Here is a 27,318-nt window from a genome sequence, read left to right on the forward strand (position 1 = left end):
GTATCAACACTGACCCTCCTCTCCCCAGTCCTCAGTCCTCTCCTCGCTCCCTGAGAACCAACACAGAGCGGACACAGCTTTTACCCGCCCTTTCATCTCATTGTCCTCAGGAGCTAGTGTTTGTACTGTCTATTTAGTACAGTCCACTTTGTACACCTTGGTTCTGTGGGGGAGGACAGGTGGATGCAGACCACTAGTATGGCCGGCTGTGTCTTGAGGCTGGCAGTGGGGTCAGTGTTCTGTGGGTCCGTATTGCCGTGTGGGAACCTCGTCAGGGAGAGGGCTTCTGAAATGGAAACCTGATCCAATATAATACGTGTGTAAAACAAATCCCACCCCTCCCTCATCCTCCTCCTCAGCGTGCCCTCCCTCCCTCCACCCTGTTTTCTTTAGGCACATGTTACTCCAAACTTCTACAGTGTTGTGTCTAAGTGATTTGCTGGCAACCAAATATCAGGGGCTGCGTCTCAAACAACACCCCAATCCCTGTATAGTGCACTATTTTTGGCCAGCTAGTGCACTACATGGGGAATAGGGTATCATTTCTGACATGAGTCAGAAAGTCTAGTTGGGAGAGGGTATGAGTTTGGATAAATGTTCCGTTTCCTGATCTTCAAGCGTCAAAGATAATCCTCTCACTCCAGCTCCTCCTCCTTTTTCTCCGCAGTCTCTGATTGCTCGACCACTTCCTCTGCAAGCCCCGTCTCTTCCCCTTCCGTCTCCTCTCCCTGGCCATCTATTGGCTCCTCCTTGCTGGCTGGCTCCTCCTCCTCCTCGTGGATGGCTGTGATTGGCTCGGCGGGGTTGCTGAGGCAGTTAGGCGCCTCTCTGTCCGGCGTGTCCTGGGTTTCGGAGGCAATGACTCTCTTCCACATTTCGTGGTTGTCCAGAAGGTGCTGAGTGATGGGACAGAACACTCGCCTCCTGCTCTCCGTAAGCTTCACCACGTGCTTCTCTATAGGGAAGAAGAAAACAATTCCTCAGAACAAAACCTACTACATCTCTATCCCCTTATACTGTACACGCAAACCCTTATCATACAACCTCTGGGCAGGGGTTACAAAGCAGGGTCTGATAACCTGGGAAGACCAAATACCCTTAAGGCAGACCAGGTAGCCTCGTGTATATGAGGCTTCTGTATCTACTACTAATTATAAACCTGGTAGTTTGGTTCCTGGATGCTTATTGGCTGACTTGGTTTACTGTTCTATTAATGTTGGTGAGTTTATAATAGCATTAAGGCACCACAGGGGTTTGTGGTATATGGCCAATATACCATGGCTAAAGGCTGTATCCAGGCATTCCGCTCTGCGTCATGCCAATATACCACACCACCTTGGACCTTATTGCTTAAATCCACTACATGTATTATCAGTCGGCACTATGTCAGCAACTCAATACCTGGGCCATTTCAAGCTGAGCTTTGATTTCAATAGGTTTCTGTTAACGGACTTCTTTCAACTCAAAGAAGTTCAACATGAACGTCTACATGCTCTTACGGGAACTCTCAGAGCTAGTCGACTCATCCTCCTCTGCTGTATCCTCCTCTTCCTCCTCTGTCTCTCGTTCCCCCACCTCCTCTTCCTCCTCTCCCTCCTTCCTCCGTGCGTCGGCGGGGTCAACCCAGTTCCCCGGCATGAGGGCGGCGGAGTCGTAGGAGGAGCAGAGCGGACCCACGATGTGCGTGATAAAGGACTCCTGGAGTTTGGCGAGCTGTGGCGCAGAGCGGTCCATGAAGGGGCTGATGGGAAGGCCCAGACTCGACTCCTCATCGCCCTGAGGAGTGGTGCAGTATGGGTAAACATGGCAGAATGTTAGATATAAGCGTCTGAAAACCCACCTCTTCACAAAGTAATTTGATTAATCCATCACCACCCCCCCCAAAAAAACTTGCCTTTATTAAACACATGTCCTTGTCTTTTCATACTAGCACTGACTTTGCTGATAGCTACTTTACTGAGAAGAAATGTACTTGCAATGACTGTGATATACAGTTGAAGTCGGAAGTTTACATACACTTAGGTTGGAGTCATTAAAACTTGTTTTTCAACCACTCCACAAATTTCTTGTTAACAAACTATAGTTTTGGCAAGTTGGTTAGGACATCTACTTTGTGCATGACACAAGTCATTTTTCCAACAATTGTTTACAGACAGATTATTTCACTTATAATTCACTGTATCACAATTCCAATGGGTCAGAAGTTTACATACACTAAGTTGACTGTGACTTTAAACAGCTGGAAAATTCCAGAAAATAATGTCATGGCTTTAGAAGCTTCTGAGAAGCTTGCTAATTGACATAATTTGAGTCAATTGTAGGTGTACCTGTGGATGTATTTCAAGGCCTGCCTTCAAACTCAGAGCCGTCATACCGCTCAGGAAGGAGACACGTTCTGTCTCCTAGAGATGAACGTACTTTGGTGTGAAAAGTGCAAATCAATCCAAGAATAACAGCAAAGGACCTTGTGAAGATGTTGGAGGAAACAGGTACAAAATTATCTATATCCACAGTAAAACAAGTGTTATATCAACCTAACCTGAAAGGCCGCTCAGCAAGGAAGAAGCCACAGCTCCAAAACCCCCCCAAAAAAGCCAGACTACGGTTTGCAACTGCACATGGGGACAAAGATCGTACTTCTTGGAGAAATGTCCTCTGGTCTGATTAAACAAAAATTAAACTGTTTGGCCATAATGACCATCGTTATGTTTGGGATGCTTGCAAGCCGAAGAACACCATCCCAACCGTGAATCACGGGGGTGGCAGCATCATGTTGTGGGGGTGCTTTTCTGCAGGAGGGACTGGTGTACTTAATAGATGGCATCACGAGGATGGAAAATGTTGTGGATATATTGAAGCAACATCTCAAGACATCAGTTAAAGTTTGGTCGCAAATGGGTCTTCCAAATGGACAATGACCCCAAGCATACTTCCAAAGTTGTGACAAATGGATTAAGGATAACAAAGTCATGGTATTTGGGTGGCCATCACAAAGTCCTGACTTCAATCCTGTAGAACATTTGTGGGCCGAACTGAAAAAGAGTGTCCGAGCTAGGAGGCCTACAAACCTGACTCAGTTACACCAGCTCTGTCAGGGGGAATGGGCCAAAATTCCCTCAACTTATTGTGGGAAGGTTGTGGAATGCTATCTGAAACGTTTGACCCAAGTTAAACAATTTAAAGACAATACTACCAAATACTAATTGAGTGTATGTAAACTTCTGACCCACTGAGAATGTGATGAAAGACATAAAAGCTGAAATCAATCATTCTCTCTACTATTATTCTGACATTTCACATTCTTAAAAGAAAGTGGTGATCCTAACTGACCTAAGACGGGATTTTTACTAGGATGAAATGTCCGGAACTGTGAAAAACTGTGTTTAAATGTATTTGGCTAAGGTGTATGTACATTCCCGACTTCAACTGTATGGTTGTCTCACCTAGCTATCTTAAAATAAATGCAGTGCACTAACTAAGTCGCTTTGGGTAAGCACTTCTGCTGAATGACTAATGCAAATATAATATGAATTACCATTTGACACTATCTGAGGAAAGTCAATCAATCAGCCAATTTTTTTATTTTACCTTTATTTAACTAGGCAAGTCAGTTAAGAACAAATTCTTATTTTCAATGACGGCCTAGGAACAGTGGGTTAACTGCCTGTTCAAGAGCAGAACCTTGTCAGCTCGGGGGTTTGAACTTGCAACCTTCCAGTTTCTAGTCCAACGCTCTAACCACTTTACCCTGCTGATATGAAGGAAATTGGAATCAAATGCTGAGGGAGTCACAGCTAAGGTACTAATACACAGAGAGAGAAAAATGACCATCAGAAATGATGTAAAAACACATTCAACCACATTCCAACTGATGGTAGAAAACACATCAACATTTGTATCTCTCTCATTTTGTTCACCAGCCAGTCTCAGTCTCTAAGTGGTAAACCAAGAGCAACCGCCAGCGCGCAGAGCCTGTGGGATTAGCTACTGAATAATCAAAGCTTCAAACTGGGTCAAGAACATAAACAGCAAAAGGCACACGTCTATCTAGCTCGAGGAAGCCTACATCTATAGGTCCAGTATTGGCTGACTGACAAGATCATGTATATGTATGTATAGTAAAGTGACTTATAGCAGGATACATATATATGTGTCTGTTGACGTCAGGGGCTTATACACTCAAAGTGGACCGCAGCAGGCAAGGGCTCATGTTGCCATAGTAACCAGCAGAGCTTTTGCCAGTCAGTGCAGTGGCCTGAAATGAGTGTCTGAAGTGAAGAGGGAGAGAGAGAGGGGAAAAAGAGAAAGAGAGAGAGGTGCTACTCTAGAGTAGAGGGGCGTATTCAACCATTAAAACGCCTTCTAAAGACGGGTGTCAAGGAGATGGTAAAGTTACAACTTAACCACTGATACAGGGTCAGATCTTTAAGATGTTTATACTGCGGTAATGGTCAGCGTTAGAATTGTGGGTATACTACTACTGACCCTGCTATGTTTGTTCTTCGTGTGCATGTCTTGAGACATAGCACAGTTCACTCTGTGATCTGATGTGTTGCAGCTGTATCTTTGTCTGTGTGAATGAGGACTGTCACTGATGACACAAGTAGGTCAGCTAAACTGCAGCACAACAACACTTCCTCTCTCTCCTCCCTCTTTTTCCCCTCCCTCTATTTTCCTCCCTCTCTCTCTCTCCTCCCTCTATTTCCCCCTCTTCCTCCTCCCTGTCTTTCTCTCCCTCTCTCCTCCCTGTCTTTCCCACTCCCTCTTTTACTTCCTGGTCTTTCTATCTCTCCCTCCCTCCCCTTTATCTCTCTCTTCCTCCCTCTCCCTCCAAGGACGCAAGCAGATTTGACATTTGAGCGACGGTTTGGGTTTCATCATTGCGTGAGATCAGGCTTTGAAGAGACAGACAGACAAAAACAAGATGACTGCGCTGTCAATCACAGTAGCACCGATTATAACCTACACACTTGGTGCTCCTATCACTGTCGAGTGACACATTGTGTCAATACATCAACACTCTCCATTCCAAGTGGCAATCTAATCGTCTCTCCATCAATGCCAGGGTCCCATTTGGAATAGATGGTACATTATGCAGTACATTGCCTGCATACAAGGATGGCTTCTTCAATGCATGTGTGTTGATGGGTGTCACATCGACATTACTGAGAAACAGAAGAACAAAAGTAGTTCTACATTTCATATTATTTCTCAGTCTATTAATGGTCAATGAATAGAATGGTGTTCCTCAAACCTCTCATTCAGTACCCCCAACCAATCCACATACTATATGGTCAACTAATCATCAAGCCCCTCATTAGTTTAAAGTGTCCATTCTGAAATACAACAAATAAATGGACTGACTTGGGGTACCCGAGGACAGGTTTGGGAAACACTGGCATGGAATATTCTAGAAGTGGTAGACCCAGAACGGCCACGATTCCACACTTCACATCAGAGAACTTTGATTTGAATGGGAGTATCCATTGGTTCTACCTATTCTGATGATGGGAATCGTATTAACGGCCATTGTTAACGTTGCCCGTGCGTCGTCAATGGGCCACGCCGTTCATTCTGGTCGATTCTGGGTCAAGAAGAGCACTCCTTCAAGGAGCGAATGGGAGTCAATTGGGCGCTAGTTCAAAAGCCCAACATAAGCATGAGTTACGTGAACAATAAGTACAACATTACAAATCATTCCGAGATGTGAGATAATTAACTTTGTCTCTGCAATATCATATACAGGTAGCTTTGGAATCGTGACATTACGTACTTTTGAGGAAAATAGGCAGGTTTCTCGACTCATACCCTGACATTTAGAAGGGATTGCATGACGATTAGCTTAGCAACCACGTGACACAGCATGACAACATGAACGAGATTGGTCGACAGTCTGCTGGGTGGGGCATTATACGTTCCTCTTTTCATTGCCCAACGGGATTCCTATCTCCTCCTTTCTGTAATATATCTGCCTACACGCTGATCATTCGTTCTCTGACCACTTAAGAGTCTTTCTTCCTGATCAGCGGTGTGGTTGCTAGGCACCCGTTAGTCTCTGACCAATGAGCAGCATTGTTACTGGAGAGTGGGCTGTTTCCAGGCACCTGTACCACTTCACATTGAGCAGTACCGTGATGGACTCATGAAGTGGCCTGCCTTTTATTTTAGTACCAAGTGGAACACATGTCAATGTCATTTGATGGAGAAATGTCATTGCACCTCTATGTCCTCTCTATCATAGCTATTTATGCAGAAGGTAGTGTAATGGCCATTTCATGATCAGGCAGTTTCATGGGGTTGGGGGCATGGGTGCACAAGACGACAACAACAAGGCAACTGCATACATGTCGCCCCCCACAAATGATGCAGCTCCCCCCTTGAACCAGTCATTGTAGTTTTGTAAACGTCGGATCTCCATGGCAAGATGCAATCATTCACCTAATTTCCTCACTGAGGCTCAATGACGTTTATTTCATTCATTTCAGGTCACCCTAGCGGTGGTTACTGCTAGCTAGCATGAGGATGAAAAGGGCCGTTTTCTGGGAAAACTGGCAGTATTTCAGTCTTCTCGATGGAGCAGTGTGGATAAAGGTCAAATTTCGAGAACAGTGCCATATTCCATTCCTGCAAAGAGGTATGTTTTCTGAAGGATATCCTGTGTCCTAACATTCTGACCCCAGTGCAGCTCAGTGTAAACAAGCGTAACGGTAGGGTCAGTATCTGCTGGCAAAACCTAGACCCAATAGATGTGCCTGTTTGTAGAACTATTTGACGATGCCCTCGGTCCACTGTAGATGCGTGTCCTTGTGTTTCAAATCTAAATCGGTGGCTAGGGTGTAGAGGGTGTAGGGGCTAGTGATCGATTTGGATCTCACCTGTTCATAGAACTCATTGACGATGCCCTCGGTCCACTGTAGATGCAGGTCCTTGTGTTTCAGTGGGCCGTTGATGTCCGCCAGTTTGATGCACATCTGACACACCAGCAACCGGTCGTTCTCATTGGACCAGTCGATGCCCGAGCAGCTATCATCACCCACCTGGAGAGAAGCAAGGGTTAAATGAATCTCAAATGTCTTTCCTCGTGTCCTCACATCCTCTATCCCTACCTCCTTTCAACCTATCAGAGAGAAGCGAGGAGAGCATAAGAGGACAAGTTCTGAGTAAAAGAACCTCACAACTTCTACAGGCTTGTTACTGACATAGTGTAAGTTGTCAACCATCAGAGACAATGACACAGCGCTTCAGTCCATTCAGCTGTAGATGCGCTGTACATCGAAAAGAAATGTATGGATTAGAAGCTCATGACCATCGGTTCTGTTTACCTTGGCATTGAACTCTGCCAGGAAGTCAAAGTGTTTCTTGAGGTCGGTGGCGAGGATGGCCTCGATGACCAGAAAGCGGAAGCGTTTGAACTCCACATGCTCCAGGTTGCCCAGGAAGTTGTACTCTGGCCGGGACATGAACAAGTTCCAGGCCGACGCAGCGTGGTGGTTCTCTAACACCGAGCGGTCGTTATATAGCACGGCCTACAGGGGGAGACAGAGAGCAACGCGTCACTCATTAGTTATCATTGGTGCATCTCAGTGGTCCCTTTGTCTTCCTCCATTTATCTCTTCAGTGATCTGAGAAGAGCACAAGATATGAAAGTATCATTGGTGGACTTTGCTTTCACCTTTCCAGTTCCTTTCGTTAGATTCATTCATCCATCAGTCCATCCATCCTCTCCCTCTTCTTCCTCCCTCCTTCCCTCTCTCCCTTCCTACCTGAGGAGCGCTAGTCGCCACGAGGAAGGCGTTGGTCCGTCCAGGGTGGTCGTAGTCGTGCATGGCTGCAGCCACATACAGAGCCATGAGCTCCAGGGATGGGATGAGGCCAGACAGACATCCATAACCCTCCTCCATCACCGCAGACATCTTAGAAACCAGGAACCCTGTATGGCCTATATGGCTGGAATGGCTGGGGTTGAGGAGCCCACTGTCCGAGTCTGGACACACACACACAGGGATAGAAGGGTCAGGGAGATAAATACACAGGTAAATGAGGTGAGGGGTGCTGGGCATTGTCGTAACAAATCGGAAACTTTAGTACAAAACACTTGGGTCAATGGGTGTAGTCTGCATGTGCGTGCGTGTGTGTCTGTGTGCTAATATGTGGGCAAATGTGTGTATGGGATAACATGAGCATCAGAAAACAACATGACTGACAGACAGCTAGCCACCCTGCCCTAGACAGACATCAGACCCCAGGCATCAGAGTAGGCCAGCCCAGTCAGACAGGTTGTGTAAAGAACAAACAGGTCACGATCAGCGTGTTGACATTGGTGTCTGTTGTGTTCCTATGACTGGAGGAGATAGGCTTCTATGGAAGCTGTGAAGCTCCACATAGAGAACGAGAGGTAAAATAACTGCCGATGACTATGAACTAACGGTCAACCGATCTCACTGGAAACACGGTTCTGGGAACTTCCACAGCCTCCAGTCTGCAAACTGTAAGGCTGATGTTCTACAATATTATGCGATTTGACATAAGCTACTGATGTGGTTGGTGTGTATGGTTGAATATACAGTAGCTAAATGAGCCTCAGAAGGACTGGGTTTGCCTGGCTGCCATCAGCAACAGGTATACAACAGTAGGCTTATAGACATAGGATACAGTATTAGCCTCAGTCAGAACACAAAGGAATGGAGAGCAGAGGAAAGGAGGAAGTGTGTGTGTGTGTGTGTGTGTGTGTGTGTGTGTGTGTGTGTGTGTGTGTGTGTGTGTGTGTGTGTGTGTGTGTGTTTGTGTCCGTGCATGTGTGTATGCTTGTATTTGCATGTGTGTGTGTCCTCACCAGAGTCTGAGCTGTGGTCTGTGAGGAGGTTGGGCAGGCCTGGCACGGCCTGGGTGGTGAGGTACCACACGGCATGCAGCACGTCAGTGGCATGGATCCTGTTGTGGTCTGCATGGGGAGGGAGAGGAGATGCGAACTGTAATACTAACTTAGTCCACCGGATGATAATGAGACAGGTGGAGGTAGAGGGAACAGAACTAGTGCTGTGATTGCATTGAGAAAGCCAACACCTACCTCTTGTGGATAGAATAGACAGTGCTACCACCACCGCTGTGCAGTTTGGATTACGATAGTTTCATTCAAATGTTTCTGATATTCTCGAGTACTTGATGGATCTGTGTGTATTACAAGGCATATTCACAAAGAGGATTGATTGTAATGTTTTCTCACATGGGATGTCCCTGTATCCGTTCTCCAGAGCATGGAAATAGTTCATGAACTCCCTGACAGGAATCTTGAACGTCTCAAACAGTCCCGTGTCCTCAAACAGGCGGTAGGAAACCTGGAACACACATAGAGCAGCCTTATCCCATCCACCAAGTTATTCTCTTCACACCTAAAGCTGTGATGCTGCTGCTTGGGTCTTTCCACAAAATGGGTCCCTTTTGATATTTTACCTTTATTTAACTATGGAAGTCAGTTAAGAACAACTTCTTATTTACAACGACGGCCTACCGGGGATACACTGGGCCAATCACGGCCGGATGTGATGCAGCCTGGGTTCAAACCAGGGACTGCAGTGATGCCTCTTGCACTGAGATGCAGTGCCTTAGACCGCTGTGCCACTCAGGAGCCATTTTAAGTAGAAACTGTGCACCAATATTGAATTAAATGCCTGTTATATTAAACCAAGTGCTCTTTAATATAGACCAAATGGGAAATTCAATAAATCTGATTGTTTTATATGATTAAAGATTTTCTGCAAAATTCAGCACTTTGAAATGTCCCTCTGTGTATAATTTTGGGTCGACAAGGAAGGGGTGGGTGGAGAAAGTTATTTTTCCCACGCTACAGACGGCTATATAGGTCCACTAATACAGGACTAGTAAAGGCCCAGTGCACACCCCCAGCACCCTACTTCCTGTGGCTATGCCTCTGTGCATCATATGTGACTTCTAGCAAGATTTTAATTCATTTAATCCCAAAATGTTCAGTATCATCGTAAAGACATAGTTATTGTGTTGCTTCGATAAAGTCATTTCCAAAGCTCATTATTTATTTCATGCGATTAGTGATTCATTTTAAGAAGAAAACATTTTTAAGGTCAGCCCTGTTACTTGAATTGAATTCTCATTTTAACATGGTGAAACTATTTGTTTCAAAAGATAAATGTAACATCTAATAATCAAATCATAGTGTAAAAGCAGGTGAGCTGGTTCTACTCTTTCTGGTCATTTTCTGGTGTTTTGTGGTAGAAAACTGAGTGTAAACCAAGACCCCACTGCTGTCTTGGTTTACAGTACACCGCAATTCCAATAACTTGTAACTCCTGTTTCAACCAGTAGATGGCAGTGTAATCCCACCCATATCTCACAGTGCTTTATTCACAAGCATCACTCCATGCACACATCGGGGGAGCGGATTTCTCTGTCTTCCAAAGCCCCTCAATTATGGAATAGCTGTTCCTGTCAGGTAAGAGGGACAGACACCATTGAGGCTTTCACATCACGTTTAAAACCCCACCTTTCTAGCTTGGACTTTAACCAGTAACTGTTTTAACATCATCTTTGTCTTATATTCTTTTTATTCATACTTTTTACTGCTTCCTGTTTGCTTTAACTATTTTTCATTGCATTGTCGTAATGTATTTTCTCAATTGTGTTGCGATTTAAAATGCATTTTAAATTAAGTTTGATTTGAAGTCTGCGCCATTCTCACTTGGTTCACAATGGACTGTTTTCACCGCAGCATTCTTACCTGTATAACTATCCTTACCTGAATAGGTCTGGAATTTTCTCACTTGGCTATGCAGTAGCTAACCTTACCTGGCTGAGGATGCAACCTAATCTTCTCCGGGTTGAAGACTATCCTCACCTAGCTAAGTCTCACCTGTTCTCACCTGACTAAGGCTTTATCTATCCTTACCTGGCTGAGGATGCAGCCAGACTGTCAGTGTGTCTTCTCCGCCAGGTTGAAGATGTGCTGTTCTCACCTGTACTCACTGGTTCTAATCTAGCTAAGTCTCACCTGGCTGAGGCCTGTTCTCACCTGGCTGAGGCCTGTTCTCACCTGGCTGAGGCCTGTTCTCACCTGGCTGAGGCCTGTTCTCACCTGGCTGAGGATGCATCCTGAGCGGCCGTGTGTTTTCTCCACCAGGTTGAAGATGGGGAAGTTCCAGTTGTTGAGTTGAGTCATCAGAGGATCCAGCTCTGGCATTACCAGAGGCTCTGGGGCCAGGATGGGCTGTGTGTCCTAGAGGTCAGGGGTCAGGATCAAGGGTAATTTCAAGTGGCTATGGGTAATAAATAGTATGTTACAAGTAAGGTAGTGTATAGGGAAATAGCATGTTATAGCATGTTATTTGGTATTTGTTCTTCGAATCAAATGCATCATTTTATAATGTGTTGATAGATTGATATTGCAGTCATGAAATGTTTAGCGTATTTGTAGACCCATTTTCATTCCACTCAATGCATTTCTATAGTGGAACCTACCTCCGGAGGTGGCAGTAGGGGGTGCAGGACGATGCCCTCAGGCTGGTACGACCTACACCCGTCCTGGGTGTCTGAGGGCTTCTTGGCCCCCTCCCCGTCCTCCTCGTTCTGTGCAAAGTCACTGCTGTCACTGTGGTTGGTCTCGTAGGTGCTCTCATAGTCTGACGATGCCACTGCCGGGCCATCTTATAGGACAGAACAGATCAGGGGTCAGGGGTTAAGTCCGGTGGTTGACACGCTCGGAACGTGGCAGATATAAATGTAACACTAAGAAAGAAGACATATATGGAGAAGTAGATAAGTGTCCTTTTACTGCTTACCAGGGTGGGGTATTACGTCCCCTTTGTCCATAGACCCCTCCCCATGGCTCAGCCTGCTGTACGGTCTGCCACAGCTGAGAGAGGGACAGAGGACAGCTAAACAAAGGATATTCAAAACATGTAAATAACTACAATATGACAAAAGGCTCGACATTTATATCTCATGGGAGAGGAGAAAAGTGAACAAGAGGATAAGTGAAGAGTTAGCCGCATCATTAGCGTGAGAGGAACCAAGGTCAGCTGTTCTAGCTGAACCAGGATCAACGACATTATTCCTCTCATCACAGCCAGATCCAGGGGTGGATATTTTGTATTTGTATTTATTAAAGATCCCCATTACTTCCTGTGGTCCAGCAACATGAAAGGCAGTTATCTACCAAAACAAATGTTACATGACATTACATTTCATAACACTTTTCACAACATATTAATAAGTGTGTGCCCTCAGGCCAGTACTCTACAACCACATATCTACAATACAAAATCCATGTTTATGTGTGTGTAGAGTGTGTTTGTTATCATGTGCATCTGTATGCGTGTGTCTGTGCCTGTGTTTGTGTCTCTTCACAGTCCCCGCTGTTCCATAAGGTGTATTTTTATATCTGATTCTACTGCTTGCATCAGTTACCTGATGTGGAATAGAGTTCCATGTAGTCATGGCTATATGTAGTACTGTGTGCCTCCCATAGTCTGTTCTGGATTTAGGGACTGTGAAGAGACCTCTGGTGGCATGTCTTGTGGGGTATGCATGGGTGTCTGAGCTGTGTGCTTGTAGTTTAAACAGGCAGCTTGGTTCATTCAACATGCCAATACTTCTTACAAAAACAAGTAATGATGAAGTCAACATCTCTACTTGGAGCCATGAGAGATTAACATGAATATTATTCAAATCAAATCACATTTTATTAGTCACATACACATGGTTAGCAGATGTTATTGGTCACATACACATGGTTAGCAGATGTTATTGGTCACATACACATGGTTAGCAGATGTTATTGGTCACATACACATGGTTAGCAGATGTTATTGGTTACATACACATGGTTAGCAGATGTTATTGGTCACATACACATGGTTAGCAGATGTTATTGGTCACATACACATGGTTAGCAGATGTTATTGGTCACATACACATGGTTAGCAGATGTTATTGGTCACAAACACATGGTTAGCAGATGTTATTGGTCACAAACACATGGTTAGCAGATGTTATTGCGAGTGTAACAAAATGCTTATGCTTCTAGATCCGACAGTGCAGCAGTATCTAACAGATAATATCTAACAAGTCCACAACAAAACCTAACTTCTAAGAATTTCGACAACAAAACCTAATACACACAATCTAGTAAAGGTATGGGATGAGAATATATAAGTATAAAATATATGGATGAGCAGTGACAGAGCGGCTGAGATGCAATAGATAGTAAATAATAGATAGTGAAGGAAACATTATACAGTATTTACATATGAGATGAGTAATGCGAGATATGAAAACATTCTTAAAGTGGCATTATTAAAGTGACTAGTGTTCCATTTATTAAAGAGGCCAATTATATCAAGTCTGTAGGTAGCAAGCCGCCTCTCTGTGCTAGTGGTGGCTGTTTAACAATCTGATGGCCTTGAGATCTCTCTGTCCCAGCTTTGGTGCATCTGTACTGATCTCCCCTTCTGGGTGGAAGCGGGGTGAACAGGTAGTGGCTCGGGTGGTTATTGTCTTTGATGATATTTTTTGCCTTCCTGTGACATCGGGTGTTGTAGGTGTCCTGGAGGGAAGGTAGTTTTCCCCCAGTGATGCGTTGTGCAGACTGCACTAGCCTCTGGAGAGGCCTGCGGTTCTGAGCGGTGCAGTTGCCGTACCAGGCAGTGATACAGCCCGACAGGATCCTCTCAATTGTGCGCCTGTTAAAGTCAGTGATGGTTTTCGGTGACAAGCCACATTATTTCTGCCTCCTGAGGCTGAAGAGGTGATGTTGCACCTTTTTCACCACACTGTCTGTGTGGGTGGTCCATTTCAGTTTGCCGGTGATACGGCAACTGAGGAACTTAAAACTTTCCACATTCTCCACTGTCCCGTCAATGTGGGGGGGGCGCTCCCTCTGCTGTTTCCTGTAGTCCACGATCATCTCTTTTGTCTTGCTGACATTGAGTGAGAGGTTATTTTCCTGACACCACACTCTGAGGGCCCTCACCTCCCTGTAGGCTGCCTCATTGGTAATGAAGTCTACCACTGTAGTGTCGTCTGCAAACTTGATGATTGAGTTGGAGGCGTGCATGGCCACACAGTCGTGGGTGAACAGGGAGTACAGGAGGGGGCTGAGAATCCAGCCTTGTGGGGCCCCAGTGTTGAGAGTCAATGGAGTGGAGATGTCGTTTCCGACCTTCACCACCTGGGGGCGGCCCGTCAGGAAGTCCAGGACCCAGTTGCACAGGGCGGGGTCAAGACCCAGGGTCTCAAGCTTAATGAAGAATTTGGAGGGTATTATGGTGTTGAATGCTGAGCTGTAGTCAATGAACAGCATTCTTACATAGGTATTCCTCTCGTCCAGATGGGATAGGGCAGTGTGCAGTATGATGGCAATTGCATCGTCTGAGGACCTATTGGGGTGGTAAGCAAATTGCAGTGGGTCTAGAGTGACAGGTAAGGTGGAGGTAATATGATCCTTGACTAGTCTTTCAAAGAACTACATGATGACAGAAGTCAGTGCTACGGGGCGTTAGTCAATTTGGTTCAGTTACCTTAGCTTTCTTGGGACAGGAACAATGGTGGCCATCTTGAAGCATGTGGAGACAGCAGACTGGGATAGGGATTGATTGAATATGTCCGTAAACACACTAGCCAGCTGGTCTGTGCATGCTCTGAGGATGCGGCTAGGGATGCCGTCCGGTCCGGCAGCCTTGCGGGGGTTAACACGTTTAAATGTTTTACTCACATTGGCCATGGAGAAGGGGAGCCCACAGTCTTTGTTAGCGGGCCTCAAAGCGCGCAAAGAAGTTGTTCAATTATTCTGGAAGCAAGACATCGATGTCTGCAACAGGGCTGGTTTTCTTTTTCTTTTTGTAATCTGTGATTGTCTGTAGACGCTGCCACATACAGTGCCTTGCGAAAGTATTCGGCCCCCTTGAACTTTGCGACCTTTTGCCACATTTCAGGCTTCAAACATAAAGATATAAAACTGTATTTTTTTGTGAAGAATCAACAACAAGTGGGACACAATCATGAAGTGGAACGACATTTATTGGATATTTCAAACTTTTTTAACAAATCAAAAACTGAAAAATTGGACGTGCAAAATTATTCAGTCCCTTTACTTTCAGTGCAGCAAACTCTCTCCAGAAGTTCAGTGAGGATCTCTGAATGATCCAATGTTGACCTAAATGACTAATGATGATAAATACAATCCACCTGTGTGTAATCAAGTCTCCGTATAAATGCACCTGCACTGTGATAGTCTCAGAGGTCCGTCAAAAGCGCAGAGAGCATCATGAAGAACAAGGAACACACCAGGCAGGTCCGAGATACTGTTGTGAAGAAGTTTAAAGCCGGATTTGGATACAAAAAGATTTCCCAAGCTTTAAACATCCCAAGGAGCACTGTGCAAGCGATAATATTGAAATGGAAGGAGTATCAGACCACTGCAAATCTACCAAGACCTGGCCGTCCCTCTAAACTTTCAGCTCATACAAGGAGAAGACTGATCAGAGATGCAGCCAAGAGGCCCATGATCACTCTGGATGAACTGCAGAGCTCTACAGCTGAGGTGGGAGACTCTGTCCATAGGACAACAATCAGTCGTATATTGCACAAATCTGGCCTTTATGGAAGAGTGGCAAGAAGAAAGCCATTTCTTAAAGATATCCATAAAAAGTGTTGTTTAAAGTTTGCCACAAGCCACCTGGGAGACACACCAAACATGTGGAAGAAGGTGCTCTGGTCAGATGAAACCAAAATTGAACTTTTTGGCAACAATGCAAAACGTTATGTTTGGAGTAAAAGCAATACAGCTCATCACCGTGAACACACCATCCCCACTGTCAAACATGGTGGTGGCAGCATCATGGTTTGGGCCTGCTTTTCTTCAGCAGGGACAGGGAAGATGGTTAAAATTGATGGGAAGATGGATGGAGCCAAATACAGGACCATTCTGGAAGAAAACCTGATGGAGTCTGCAAAAGACCTGAGACTGGGACGGAGATTTGTCTTCCAACAAGACAATGATCCAAAACATAAAGCAAAATCTACAATGGAATGGTTCAAAAATAAACATATCCAGGTGTTAGAATGGCCAAGTCAAAGTCCAGACCTGAATCCAATCGAGAATCTGTGGAAAGAACTGAAAACTGCTGTTCACAAATGCTCTCCATCCAAACTCACTGAGCTCGAGCTGTTTTGCAAGGAGGAATGGGAAAAAATGTCAGTCTCTAGATGTGCAAAACTGATAGAGACATACCCCAAGCGACTTACAGCTGTAATCGCAGCAAAAGGTGGCGCTACAATGTATTAACTTAAGGGGGCTGAATAATTTTGCACGCCCAATTTTTCAGTTTTTGATTTGTTAAAAAAGTTTGAAATATCCAATAAATGTCGTTCCACTTCATGATTGTGTCCCACTTGTTGTTGATTCTTCACAAAAAAATACAGTTTTATATCTTTATGTTTGAAGCCTGAAATGTGGCAAAAGGTCGCAAAGTTCAAGGGGGCCGAATACTTTCGCAAGGCACTGTACGTCTCGTATTTGAGCGGTTGAATTGCGACTCCACTTTGTCGCTATACTGACGCTTTGCTTGTTTGATTGCTTTATGGAGGGAATAACTACACTGTTTGTATTCGGCCATGTCGCCTTGCCATGATTAAATGCGGTGGTACGTGCTTTCAGTTTTGCGCAAATGCTGCCATCAATCCACGGTTTCTGGTTAGGGAAGGTTTTAATAGTCACAGTGGATACAACATCTCCTATACACTTCCTTATAAACTCGCTCACCGAGTCAGCGTATACATCAATGAGTCGTTAACTAGGGACTGGACATTAGTGAGTAATATACTCGGAAGCGGTTGGGGGTGTGCGCGCATCCGAAGCCTCACTAGAAGACCGCTCCGGCACTCTCTCCTCTGGCGGAGTTGTTTTGGGTCGGCCTCTGGAATCAGTTAAAATGCCCTGGGAGGTGCAGACAAAGGATCCGCTTTGGGAAAGTCGTATTTCTGGTCGTAGTGCTGGTTGTGCTGTTAAGTTGACATCTCTCTGATATCCAATAGTTCTTCCCGGCTGTATGTAATAACACTGAAGGTTTTCTGGAAGAATCATGTATGAAATAATACATTCAAAAAACTAAATACTGCACAGGACTAGAAGCGAAACTGCCATCTCTATCGGCGCTGTCTCACTTTTTAATCTAGGCACTCTGTGTACATTGAAGGGACAGCCATGCTGCCCTGTTCTGAGCCAATTGCAATTTCCTAAGTCCTTCATTGTGGCACCTGACCACACAACTGGACAGTAGTCCGGGTGTGACAAAACTAGGGCCTATAGGACCTGCCTTGTTGGTAGTGTGTTAAGAAGGCAGAGCAGCGCTTCATTATGGACAGACTTCTCCCCATTTTAGCTACTGTTACATCAACATGTTTTGACCATTACAGTTTACAATCCAGGGTTCTTCCAAGCAGTTTAGTCACCTCAATATGCTCAATGTTCAAATTCTTCATCACAAGATTTAGTTGAAGTTTAGGGTTTAGTGAATGATTTAACCCAAACACAAAGCTTTTAGTTTTTTAAATATTTAAGACTAATTTAATTCTTGCCACCCATTCTGAAACTGACTGCAGCTCGTTGTTAAGTGTTGCAGTAATTTCACTCCTTGTAGTAGCGGACGTGTATAGTGTTAAGTCATCTGCATACAGTATATAGATTGTTAATCAAAGCCAGTGGCATGACATTAGTAAATATTGAAAAAGTAAGGGGCCTAGACAGCAGCCCTGGGGAATTCCTGATTCTACCTTGATTATGTTGGAGAGTCTTTCATTAAAGAACACTGTTAGACATTGATAACGTCAAAAGCCGCACTGAGGTCATCAAGTTCTCTCAGACAATCATATCCACTAGTGCAAACCGTAACAAAACGTTTCACAATGGAAACGAGAGTTTCTATTGGACAAGTTCAGTACAGTATGTCCCTCCCCATTTTTTTCAGTTTGGTTCCGAGTGAATAGACCCCAGTACTCCCTTCCCATGTCAACAACACAACCCTGGCCTCCATCACTTACTTTATAGTTTCCTTTATGTCCACCATTTCAACACTTATAACCCTCCCACATCCAGCCCTTCATTATTGTCTTTATGTATTTCTTCTGTGGTGGACTTCTCTTAGATCACTCATCTTAATAACTGAACATCTTGTCGCCTATTAAGACAACCTGTACTTCTTATCCATGTCCTCTTGTCTTAGAACATTGCAGCGGGACCTTCTCTGTGACTCGCTGGCGTGAGTCCATATGCCTCTGAGGAAGTCTCTATCTATTTCTCTCTCTCTCTCTTTGACTATCTCACTGCTCTCTCTCTCTCTCTCTCTCTCTCTCTCTCTCTCTCTCTCTCTCTCTCTCTCTCTCTCTATGGCATGAGTCCATGTGCCTCAGAGGAAGTCTCTTCGTCTCTCTCTCTCTCTTTGACTATCTCACTGCTTTTCTCTCTCTCTCTCTCTCTCTCTCTCTCTCGCTCTCTCTATGGCATGAGTCCATGTGCCTCAGAGGAAGTCTCTTCGTCTCTCTCTCGCTCTTTGTCTCTCTCGCTCTCTCTTTGTCTCTCTCTCTTTGTCTCTCTCTCTGTCTCGCTCTCTGTCTCTCTGTCTCTCTCTTTCTCTCTGTACAGGCTCATGACGTGACTGGTTACTCATCTATCTCATCTATTACTCATCTATCTCCCATTGTAAGACACATGCACCCAAACAGGACAGTGAACCAGCATGATGCCGTTAAACAACGTCTCCGAGCTACATGCACGACTTCCTCAGTCTCTGCTTCAGTGTCTTCTAGACAACGCTGCCAATTATCAGTGAAGTAACGGGCAAGAATGCGACGATCAAGCTTTTCTCTGTGTGTATATTCTGTTTGTGGTACCTCTTTCTGACAGCAACAGGGACGGTATCTGTTTTGTGTATATCTGTAAGTCTGTGTTTGTTACCTGCTGCAGAAAGATGGTGGCCCCCAGTGCGGTGTGGTGGAGCTAGGTGCACTGATGCTGTGTGTTAAGGCTCTGTGTGGGGTCTGGGGGCCCACAGGCCTCTCTCCCTGGCTGTCCACAGGCTCTGGTAGGTCCACAGAGCAGGACTTGGTGGTGGGGCTGGAGACAGGTGTCCCCTGGACTGGAGGGGAGTGGCAGGGAGAGGCCAGAGGTGATATGTTGGAAGAGGGGTAACCTGAAGAGAAAACAGGGTTATTAGGAGGGAAGACTGGTTCAATGAAATGTAAAATATCAGATCACGATTTAAACAAAGACAAAATAGAAATTGCACATACTGCCCACACACAAGTGCACATATGCACCGACACAGGCACACACACAAACTGAATGGACAAAGAATGGGTTAACCCGTCTCTTGCATCTCCTACATGGCCCCGTAACATTTTAATCATTCTAAATGACCTGTTCTGTTCTGATGGGACACAAATGTCACATAAAGTGTCTACACACACTCATACGAACACACACCTGGTCTGGTCATGCGTCTGTTGTAGAGGTGGTTGGAGGTGGCTGAAGCAGAGTAGGAGGCAGACATGGAGCGACTCTTCGAGATGGTGAGCATTACAGAGCTGTTCCACGACTCACTGTTCCCCATGCTGGAAAACACACGGTATATCAAAACCTCAGTAAGTCACAATACTCTAGCACACAGGATATCACAACCACAGACTGTCTGCACTGTAAAAGGAAGCAGCCTGTGGGCCCCCGAAAGGGTCCAATCTGGAACCAAAAAGGGTTCTACCTGGAACCAAAATGTGTTCTCCGATGGGGACAACCGAATAACTTTTTTTCTATGAGTGTACTGGGTGGTGACCCCAGCAGTATTTTAAGCCTACTCTGACATACAGGATAAAAATCTCCCTGGGACATTTATTCTAGAATGTTTTGTCTCCAGGAAGCCGCCAAAGAGCCAGACTGAAGTCTGCAGATACCAATCTGACTTCAGGATTAATTGTTCATCTCTGACCTTCAACCAATATCTCAAACAGAGGAACAATTTAGATGATAAATAATAGCACCAAGAGGCACGTTATTTTGGCCAGAACAACACAGACTGGTCCCCGGGGAGAACAGCCAGTTCTGAGCCTGACACAAAGTGGAAATGGAATGAATCCCAAAAGTGGTGTGCATTATCATCTGTATGTCTCAAACAATGTTATCATCTCAGGCTAAGTGGTTTATTCTGCGTATTTCTTACACATATTCTTACACATGCACCAAATCTTTAGGATCTACAAAGTGGAAGGAGGTAGGGGTAAGAGAGTATATGGTGGGAAGTAGAGGACTAGGGTCAGTTTAGGTTTGGGCAACAGACTGCTGGATGCTAAAACGCAGTCTCTGTACAGATGTAGGAGGAGCACTCCACAGGACTGGAGCCACAAACAGACCAGTCTCCTTCAAAGACAGACATACACATAGAACATCCTACATTCTCCAGTTCAAACTCCCACATGACCCATCCATCATTCACCACTAAGAAAATATATCAGTGTTGCACGTGCATTACAGGTCTAATATTTCACGACGGGCCATAAAAGGAGGAGGGTTTGCAGCTGGGGAGGACCTTATGAGGACCGCTGGCCTCAGGGTGACCCCAACGAGAAGCTACTGGAGCAGCAGGAAGCAAGTCTGACGTCTGGATGTAAAGAGAGAGAGGGAAAGGAGTGAGAGAGGGAGAATGGGAAAAAGAGGGAGAGAGAGAGAGGGGCGAGAGAGAAAGAGGAGAGAGGGATAGAAGAGGGGAGAAAAGGGTAGTAGGGGATAGTGTAGGCTACCTGCATGGTGGACTGTCGTGGAGGGGTTTGATGCTGGCAGAGCGGTCTCTGCGTACAGGTCCTGGTTCTATGGTGGGAAGACCTGTAGCTGAGGTGGTGGTGGTCCATGTAGAGGAGATCCTTCTCAGCAGGCCTGGAGGCAGGCTCCGTCTCAGACGCTACAACACACACAGACGCACATAAAGTCGTGGGTCAGGTCCAGCTCTCTGAACAGCCAATCAAATCAAATGTTATTTGGCACATACACATATTTAGCAGTTGTTATTGTGGGTGTAGCAAAATGCATCTACTGGTCAACATTTGATCCTCTGCTGTGCACCAACAGCAACCTGGACGGAAGACCAGAGGTCCACCTCTACAGACAAACATTGTGAAAGGAGAAGAACATTTGAGGTGGGCAGATGATGGTTTTCCGGTTGATAAGGGAACGTGACAGATGGCAGACCTGGAGGAAGGCCCCCAGAATCATGTGGCAAAAAAATCGGTACCAGGTCAAATCTTCCAATGACTGCATGATTCATTATTATCCGTTCAAATAACATAACACACATGCTTGAGAGATTAGTTTGAATGGAAAAAAAGGTTGTGTTGATACAAAGCATACTGTATAGTCTGGTACTAACTCCATCTTAATGAAACTCATTTTATCTACGATTTGGATAGATATGTTTTAAAGTAGAGGATAAAAGCACCATTGTTCATTGACTAAAGAGAGAGAGAACAGAACCAGAGAAAAGCCTTGCTGACAGGAACATTCATATTTCACTCTTTCCTGGGCTTGTGTGTGTGTGTGCATATGTGCGTGTGTGGGTGTGTGTGCTTCCTGGCATATTAATCCATCTGAAACACACACACCCTGTGCATACCAGGTCAGTCTTGTCACCCTACTCTTTCTAAAGCCTCTCTCTCAGGACCATTAGTATTTTCATTGGTTATAATATGAGTACAGTCATTGCCGTCCTTATGACATTCAATACGACCTGATGGTGAGATAGACACAGGGTGATTGGCTCACAGACTCAGCGTCTCAGAGCAGGATTTAAAGGGTTACAGAGGTCCAGATGTCTGATGCTATCGAGGTGAGCCATGTCTCTTTCAGTTACTCACAAAGACAGTCTGTGTCACGGCCAAGGGGGAGGGGTCAACTTCCTCATATCACCCCTGGTTTGTGTCTAATGGGCTCTAAACATTGCCTCATTGAATCTATTCTGAAATCTATCTGGGTCTAATAGCATGGCAATACTACTTTGCGATGCATGAAGTACTAGTGAATACAAATATATTGAACAAAAATATATCAGCGAAATGCAACAATTTTACTGAGTTACAGTTCTTAGAAGGAAATCAGTCAAATGAAATCAATTCATTAGGCGATAATCTATGAATGTCACATGACTGAGCAGGGGCGCAGCCATGGAGGGCATAGGCCCACCCACTAGGGAGTCAGGCCCAGCCAATCAGAATGACCTTTTCTCCACAAAAAAAGGCATTATTACAGACAGAACTAATCCTGAGTTTCATCAGCTGTCCGGGTGGCTGGTCTCAGATGATCACGCAGGTGAATCCGGATGTGGAGGGCCTGGGCTGACATGGTTACACGTGGTCTGTGGTTGTGAGGCCGGTTAGACGTACTGCCAAGTTCTCTAAAATGACGTTGGAGGTGGCTTATGGTAGAGAAATTAACATTACATTCTCTGGCAGCAGCTCTGGTGGACATGCCTGCAGTCAGTATGCCAATTGCACGCTTCCTCAAAATTTGAGACATCTGTGGCGTTGTGTGGTGTGACAAAACTTCTCCTTTTATTGTCCCCAGCAGAAGGTGCACCAGTGTAATGACCATGCTGTTTAATCAGCTTCTTGACATGCCACACCTGTCAGGTGGATGGATTATCTTGGCAAAGGAGAAATGCTCACTAACAGGGATGTAAACACATTTGGGCACTACATTTGGAAGAAATAAGCTTTTGGGGATCTTTTATTTTAACTCATGAAACATGGGACCAACACTTTACATGTTGCGTTTATATTTTTGTTCAGTATATTTAATACAATTAATACATTTTCTGGTGAGAGAGCCTTGGTTTAAGAACAAGCTACATTTTCCATTACTATACAATTGTTATATACGCCTGGGATGCTGAACTTGAAGCGACGATGTGTTTGTTTTTCACCACAGTCTAATACAAAACATTGGTTTGGCTGCATTTGTCCAAAGAAAAAGGTTTTGGGGAGCATTCAAGCATAAATAACTTCTCTAATCTAAACCCATTATCGTCAGAGGCACACAGTGCAAGCAAAACAGCTTTTCCTCTGGACTGCATTTAGCTAGCCTCTCTCTGTCCTAGGCCCTTAGGCCCTCAGACTGAGTTACCAACGACACACACACACACACACACACACACACACACACACACACACACACACACACACACACACACACACACACACACACACACAGTCTTCAGGGGGGAAAACTCCAATACTCCGGAGTAGCACATCTCTTCTCTGGAATTTCAGAAAGTGTTTTGTCTAGCAGACCAAGCTTCACGACGTTGAAACGGCTCTTATACAAGAAACAGAACTGCACAACCAGACAGTATCCTGATCCGAGGGAAGGAGGAAGGAAGTAAAGGGGCAATGAGGACTGGGTAGCAGATGTAAGGGCCTCACCTCCTCACTACGACCTTCTCTAAATTGTGTTTTGATTACTTTTAACCATCAGAGAGAGTAAGAGGGGGGGGGGGGTGAACTCTCGTTCCTTATGTTGGACGGACACTGTTTTATTCAGATAGACTCTGTGTTGACACAGGTGTGGAGAACCCCAGATAAAACAGCAGCAGCTCAGGAACCAGAGACTCTCAGTGGTGTTTGTCTGCACTCAGAAATGCCAGAATATCACCTTTAATTCACAGGCTGAGAGTCTGGAGTGAGTGGAGACCAGAAATGTGGTCAACAGCCTAGCTAGGAGAGTAGAGCGCTACAGTATCAGATACAGTAGATGGTGAGATAGCACAGAGGAAGAGACAGATTGGTAGTGGGGTCTAGACTGCTGATGTAAAGCTAAGCACACGTGTTCGTAGTAGTTATAGGGAGTAGGGTAAGGGTTTGAGGACCGATACAGGAGCTATATGTCTGCAAAGAACTTCCTGTTATGATATATTAACCCCAGAGATGTAATTAAATTCAAGTTTTTTTTAAATATATAGCATTTGACCGAATACACAGCATACACTCGGCATTATGGCTATGTTCATAGTTGACTAGCCACAATCACTAGTGCAATGCTTTGGTGTCCATGAGCCATACCACGAACCCAACGTTTTTCCCTGACTTGAAAACGTCACCCGACAAGGAAAAACCGGGCCCTAGTTACAGCCTACATAACCCGACAGTAACTACATCAGTAGAATCAATAACGAGTTCAATGAGGCTGCTTAAAGCTTCTCGGGGTATCCTGCATCACACACACTTTATTTAGTCTCACCTCCGCACTAAGTGCCTGCATGCATTTTGAAGTATTGGCCTTGTTAAACATTAAAGGCCTTCTGTGGGAATTTGCGTCACTGTTCACTACATTATAGGGTCTTTCCAGCATGGGGAGGTGAAACGGGGATGTGTGGACGAGGTTGAGAGGAGGTGTGTGTGTGTGTGTGTGTGTGTGTGTGTGTGTGTGTGTGTGTGTGTGTGTGTGTGTGTGTGTGTGTGTGTGTGTGTGTGTGTGAGAGAGAGAGAGAGAAGTGCTAACTAACAGAAAAAATGAACATTCAAAGCTCAAAGCGTTCTCATTGAAAAGTTAGTTCATTAAATAATTTCCGATTTTTCACGCGCGCTCAAAACCTGTGTGGGTGTATGTGTGTGTTTATGCACACATACTATACATACTTACATGTGTCTATAAAAGTACAGTAGCCTTTACCTTTGGGATGGCCAGTTTCTCTCTCTCTGGCCAGTCTTCGGAGTCGGAGCAGGTGTGTGTGTCGCTGAGTGCCTGCAGAGGGCTGATTCGAGGCCGGTGCAGCGGCTGCAAACTGATCTGGGTACTGAGCAGGTTACTGACAGCCCGCAGGGAACTGCAGGTGTTGGGGGGCAGAGAGGGGTCCGCCAGCAGGTCTGAGATCAATCCATGGGCTTCCCCCATCACCGCTATGTCCACCAACACACTGGTGCCCGACGACTTAAGGAAAAGAAAAGGAGGGAGACAGGGGGTGGAGAGAGAGAAAGAGGGAGGGAGAGAGAGAGAGAGAGAGAGAGAGAGGGGGAAGGGAAGGATAAGGGACAATAAGCAAGGGAGTGTAAGGGGAGAGAAAGATGGTCAGTTAGCGCAGGAAAGCTGTGTAAAGGTGACGCTATTACTTTGCTAGGCAGACGTCACGGCCCGCTGACGCACACCGTTTCTGCCTCTGCCCTGATACCTACCTGTGTGTGTGGGGGGGACGGGGGAGTGCAGAGGAGGAGAGACAAAGAGCGCCAACAATGAGGTTAAGAGAGAGGGGGGGGGGGGAGATATTAAAGGGAGTAATGGGGGAAGGAGGGGACATTATATCCTCCTTTAACTCATTTCATATATGTAAGAGTGTCAGAGAAAACACAACCAGAGAGTAAGGAGGAAGGATGAGTCTGAATCTTAGCATTTCATCCTGCCATTCCTTGGAATCTACATTCATCCCATACATATCCCAGGACAGTGTGTGTGTGTGTGCGCTTCTGTGTCACTCCAGCGCCCATTAACAACTGTGTATTGGCAAGGCCGTGATAGAATAGACAGACCAGTGGTTGCTGTGGCAACAGACTAGCTTCTGTGGGTCACACACACATACTAAACACGCTGTTTGTGACAGGGGCTTCTATGTTTTGGCAGCCAGATGCATGCACTCTGAAATCTGACATTAAAGCAGACAGGAAGCCATGTCGGGGAGACAGTTTCACAGCAGGACACTGCTCTTCAATGGGATGTCTTTGCGTTTGCAACACATGTTATCCATTTTGGAGCCCATTGAGGTGGGCTCTTGCCAGTGTAAAGCTGGAACTAACAAAGACAGCTATGGCTCAAGACAAAACTTGCTCAACACACAGAGAGACATATAAAGAAAATGCATAAAACATTCAGACCAAACGCCAGGCTACCACACTACTACTAGCACTAGTCAAAATAATACTTAGATACCATAGATCTCTTATTAAGATGATGGAAGAGCAGCTGACATTGTTTACTCTCTAAGCATGGAAGCAACTAATCTTATCCAAGACAACTCCTAACTCCATACGAATCCACACAGCTGTGTGTACTGAGGCAATAAAGGTTAAGCTTCCGCTAGATGGTCACATACACACGGGCACGCACACACACGCAAACACACATCGTTTTTTGAATTACTTTGGTCTGTGGTACATTTTTACGACTCTTCCTACAAAACTCAAAACAGATCATCAAAAAGGCTTTTTTTCTAAAAGTACAACACAACAAATCATACAGTCAACTTTTCACAAAATGTAGAAATACATGTTTCACATTGCAATACATGTTCATACAATGCTCACATTACTTTTATGATTCTATTCTCTTTTGTTAAAATACATTTTTACTATTACTTAAGAGGCTTTCACACCAAATTGTTTTTTTCCTAACTTTTTTTTTAACCTCTTATTTCGGTAAATTTGGACTGGTGTGAAAACTATCCACACTCGGGAGCGCACTAAACGCTCTGTGGTTCGCTCCAATTCAATTCCTAAGGTGTTGCGGTTCGCTTCAGGTGAGAACGCAGTCTGGACCAAAGACAGGAAAATAACCCAAGTTGCGCATTGTCATTGGTTGTTTGACTGCAAGCATGAAATACACACATGATCATAACTTGGGCTTTCTGAAACGTTCTGTTAATATCAGGGCAGTTATGAGCGCATCCGATGCAGGTTAAAGGAGCCCTGGTCTATACCGGGGAAATAGGGTACTGAATATAGACTATTCGTGTCGCAGTTAGAGTGGTTTGCGCTGTTTCCTCTAATGCATGTTGTTGGAAGACCAAAGCGAAAGTAATAGGAAGATTGGGACGCACAAGTGATGCTTTATGATAATCCTAAATGGATTTAGTTCGAGCATTTTTGTCCAATAAACAAATGACGTGCATAGACAAGTGGTTGTTTAGGAATTTCTGTTCATTTACAATTTTGGCAATGTGAAACCAACCGGACCAAATGACAAAAATGCAATGTAATACATAGTCAAACTCTGATGCGAACTATAGCTCAAAACGATGTGTGAAACGCCCTTAATCCGACTACTCTTAATTGATGATCACTTCAACGTGTGGTAAATGTATAGAATTTGACAAGTAAACTGTTATAATTCACTACATATTTTGAGACCTACATAATGAAAATGGTAGTGTTCGGTTCTATTTCTCAGAGTAAAAAACTCCATGGACACTATGAAAGCTTATTAACCCAGTTGAATTCTTCCCACAGGATCCATACAGCTACATTAGACAAAACACATTGTTCACATAAGCA

General features: G+C 44.9%; 1 protein-coding gene across 1 annotated transcript in view; it reads right to left on the reverse strand.

Moving 5' to 3' along the window:
* Window positions 1-419: 419 nt before the first annotated feature.
* LOC139392916 (cGMP-inhibited 3',5'-cyclic phosphodiesterase 3A-like) overlaps window positions 420-27,318 on the reverse strand; it is an 83,580-nt gene continuing 56,681 nt past the window's right edge. Inside the window, exons 2-15 of the mRNA XM_071141241.1 lie at window positions 24,731-24,988; window positions 20,815-20,972; window positions 19,508-19,635; window positions 18,980-19,214; window positions 11,808-11,881; window positions 11,488-11,672; window positions 11,105-11,245; window positions 9,224-9,335; window positions 8,834-8,941; window positions 7,764-7,984; window positions 7,323-7,526; window positions 6,876-7,037; window positions 1,500-1,776; window positions 420-955 (exon numbers count right to left, since the gene is read on the reverse strand). Of these exons, the coding sequence (XP_070997342.1) occupies window positions 636-955; window positions 1,500-1,776; window positions 6,876-7,037; window positions 7,323-7,526; window positions 7,764-7,984; window positions 8,834-8,941; window positions 9,224-9,335; window positions 11,105-11,245; window positions 11,488-11,672; window positions 11,808-11,881; window positions 18,980-19,214; window positions 19,508-19,635; window positions 20,815-20,972; window positions 24,731-24,988 (2,583 nt within the window). The 3' untranslated portion in view covers window positions 420-635. The remainder of the gene's footprint in view (window positions 956-1,499; window positions 1,777-6,875; window positions 7,038-7,322; window positions 7,527-7,763; window positions 7,985-8,833; window positions 8,942-9,223; window positions 9,336-11,104; window positions 11,246-11,487; window positions 11,673-11,807; window positions 11,882-18,979; window positions 19,215-19,507; window positions 19,636-20,814; window positions 20,973-24,730; window positions 24,989-27,318) is intronic.

The sequence above is a fragment of the Oncorhynchus clarkii genome, chromosome 33 (assembly GCF_045791955.1).
Source record: "Oncorhynchus clarkii lewisi isolate Uvic-CL-2024 chromosome 33, UVic_Ocla_1.0, whole genome shotgun sequence".
NCBI classification, from domain to species: domain Eukaryota; kingdom Metazoa; phylum Chordata; class Actinopteri; order Salmoniformes; family Salmonidae; genus Oncorhynchus; species Oncorhynchus clarkii.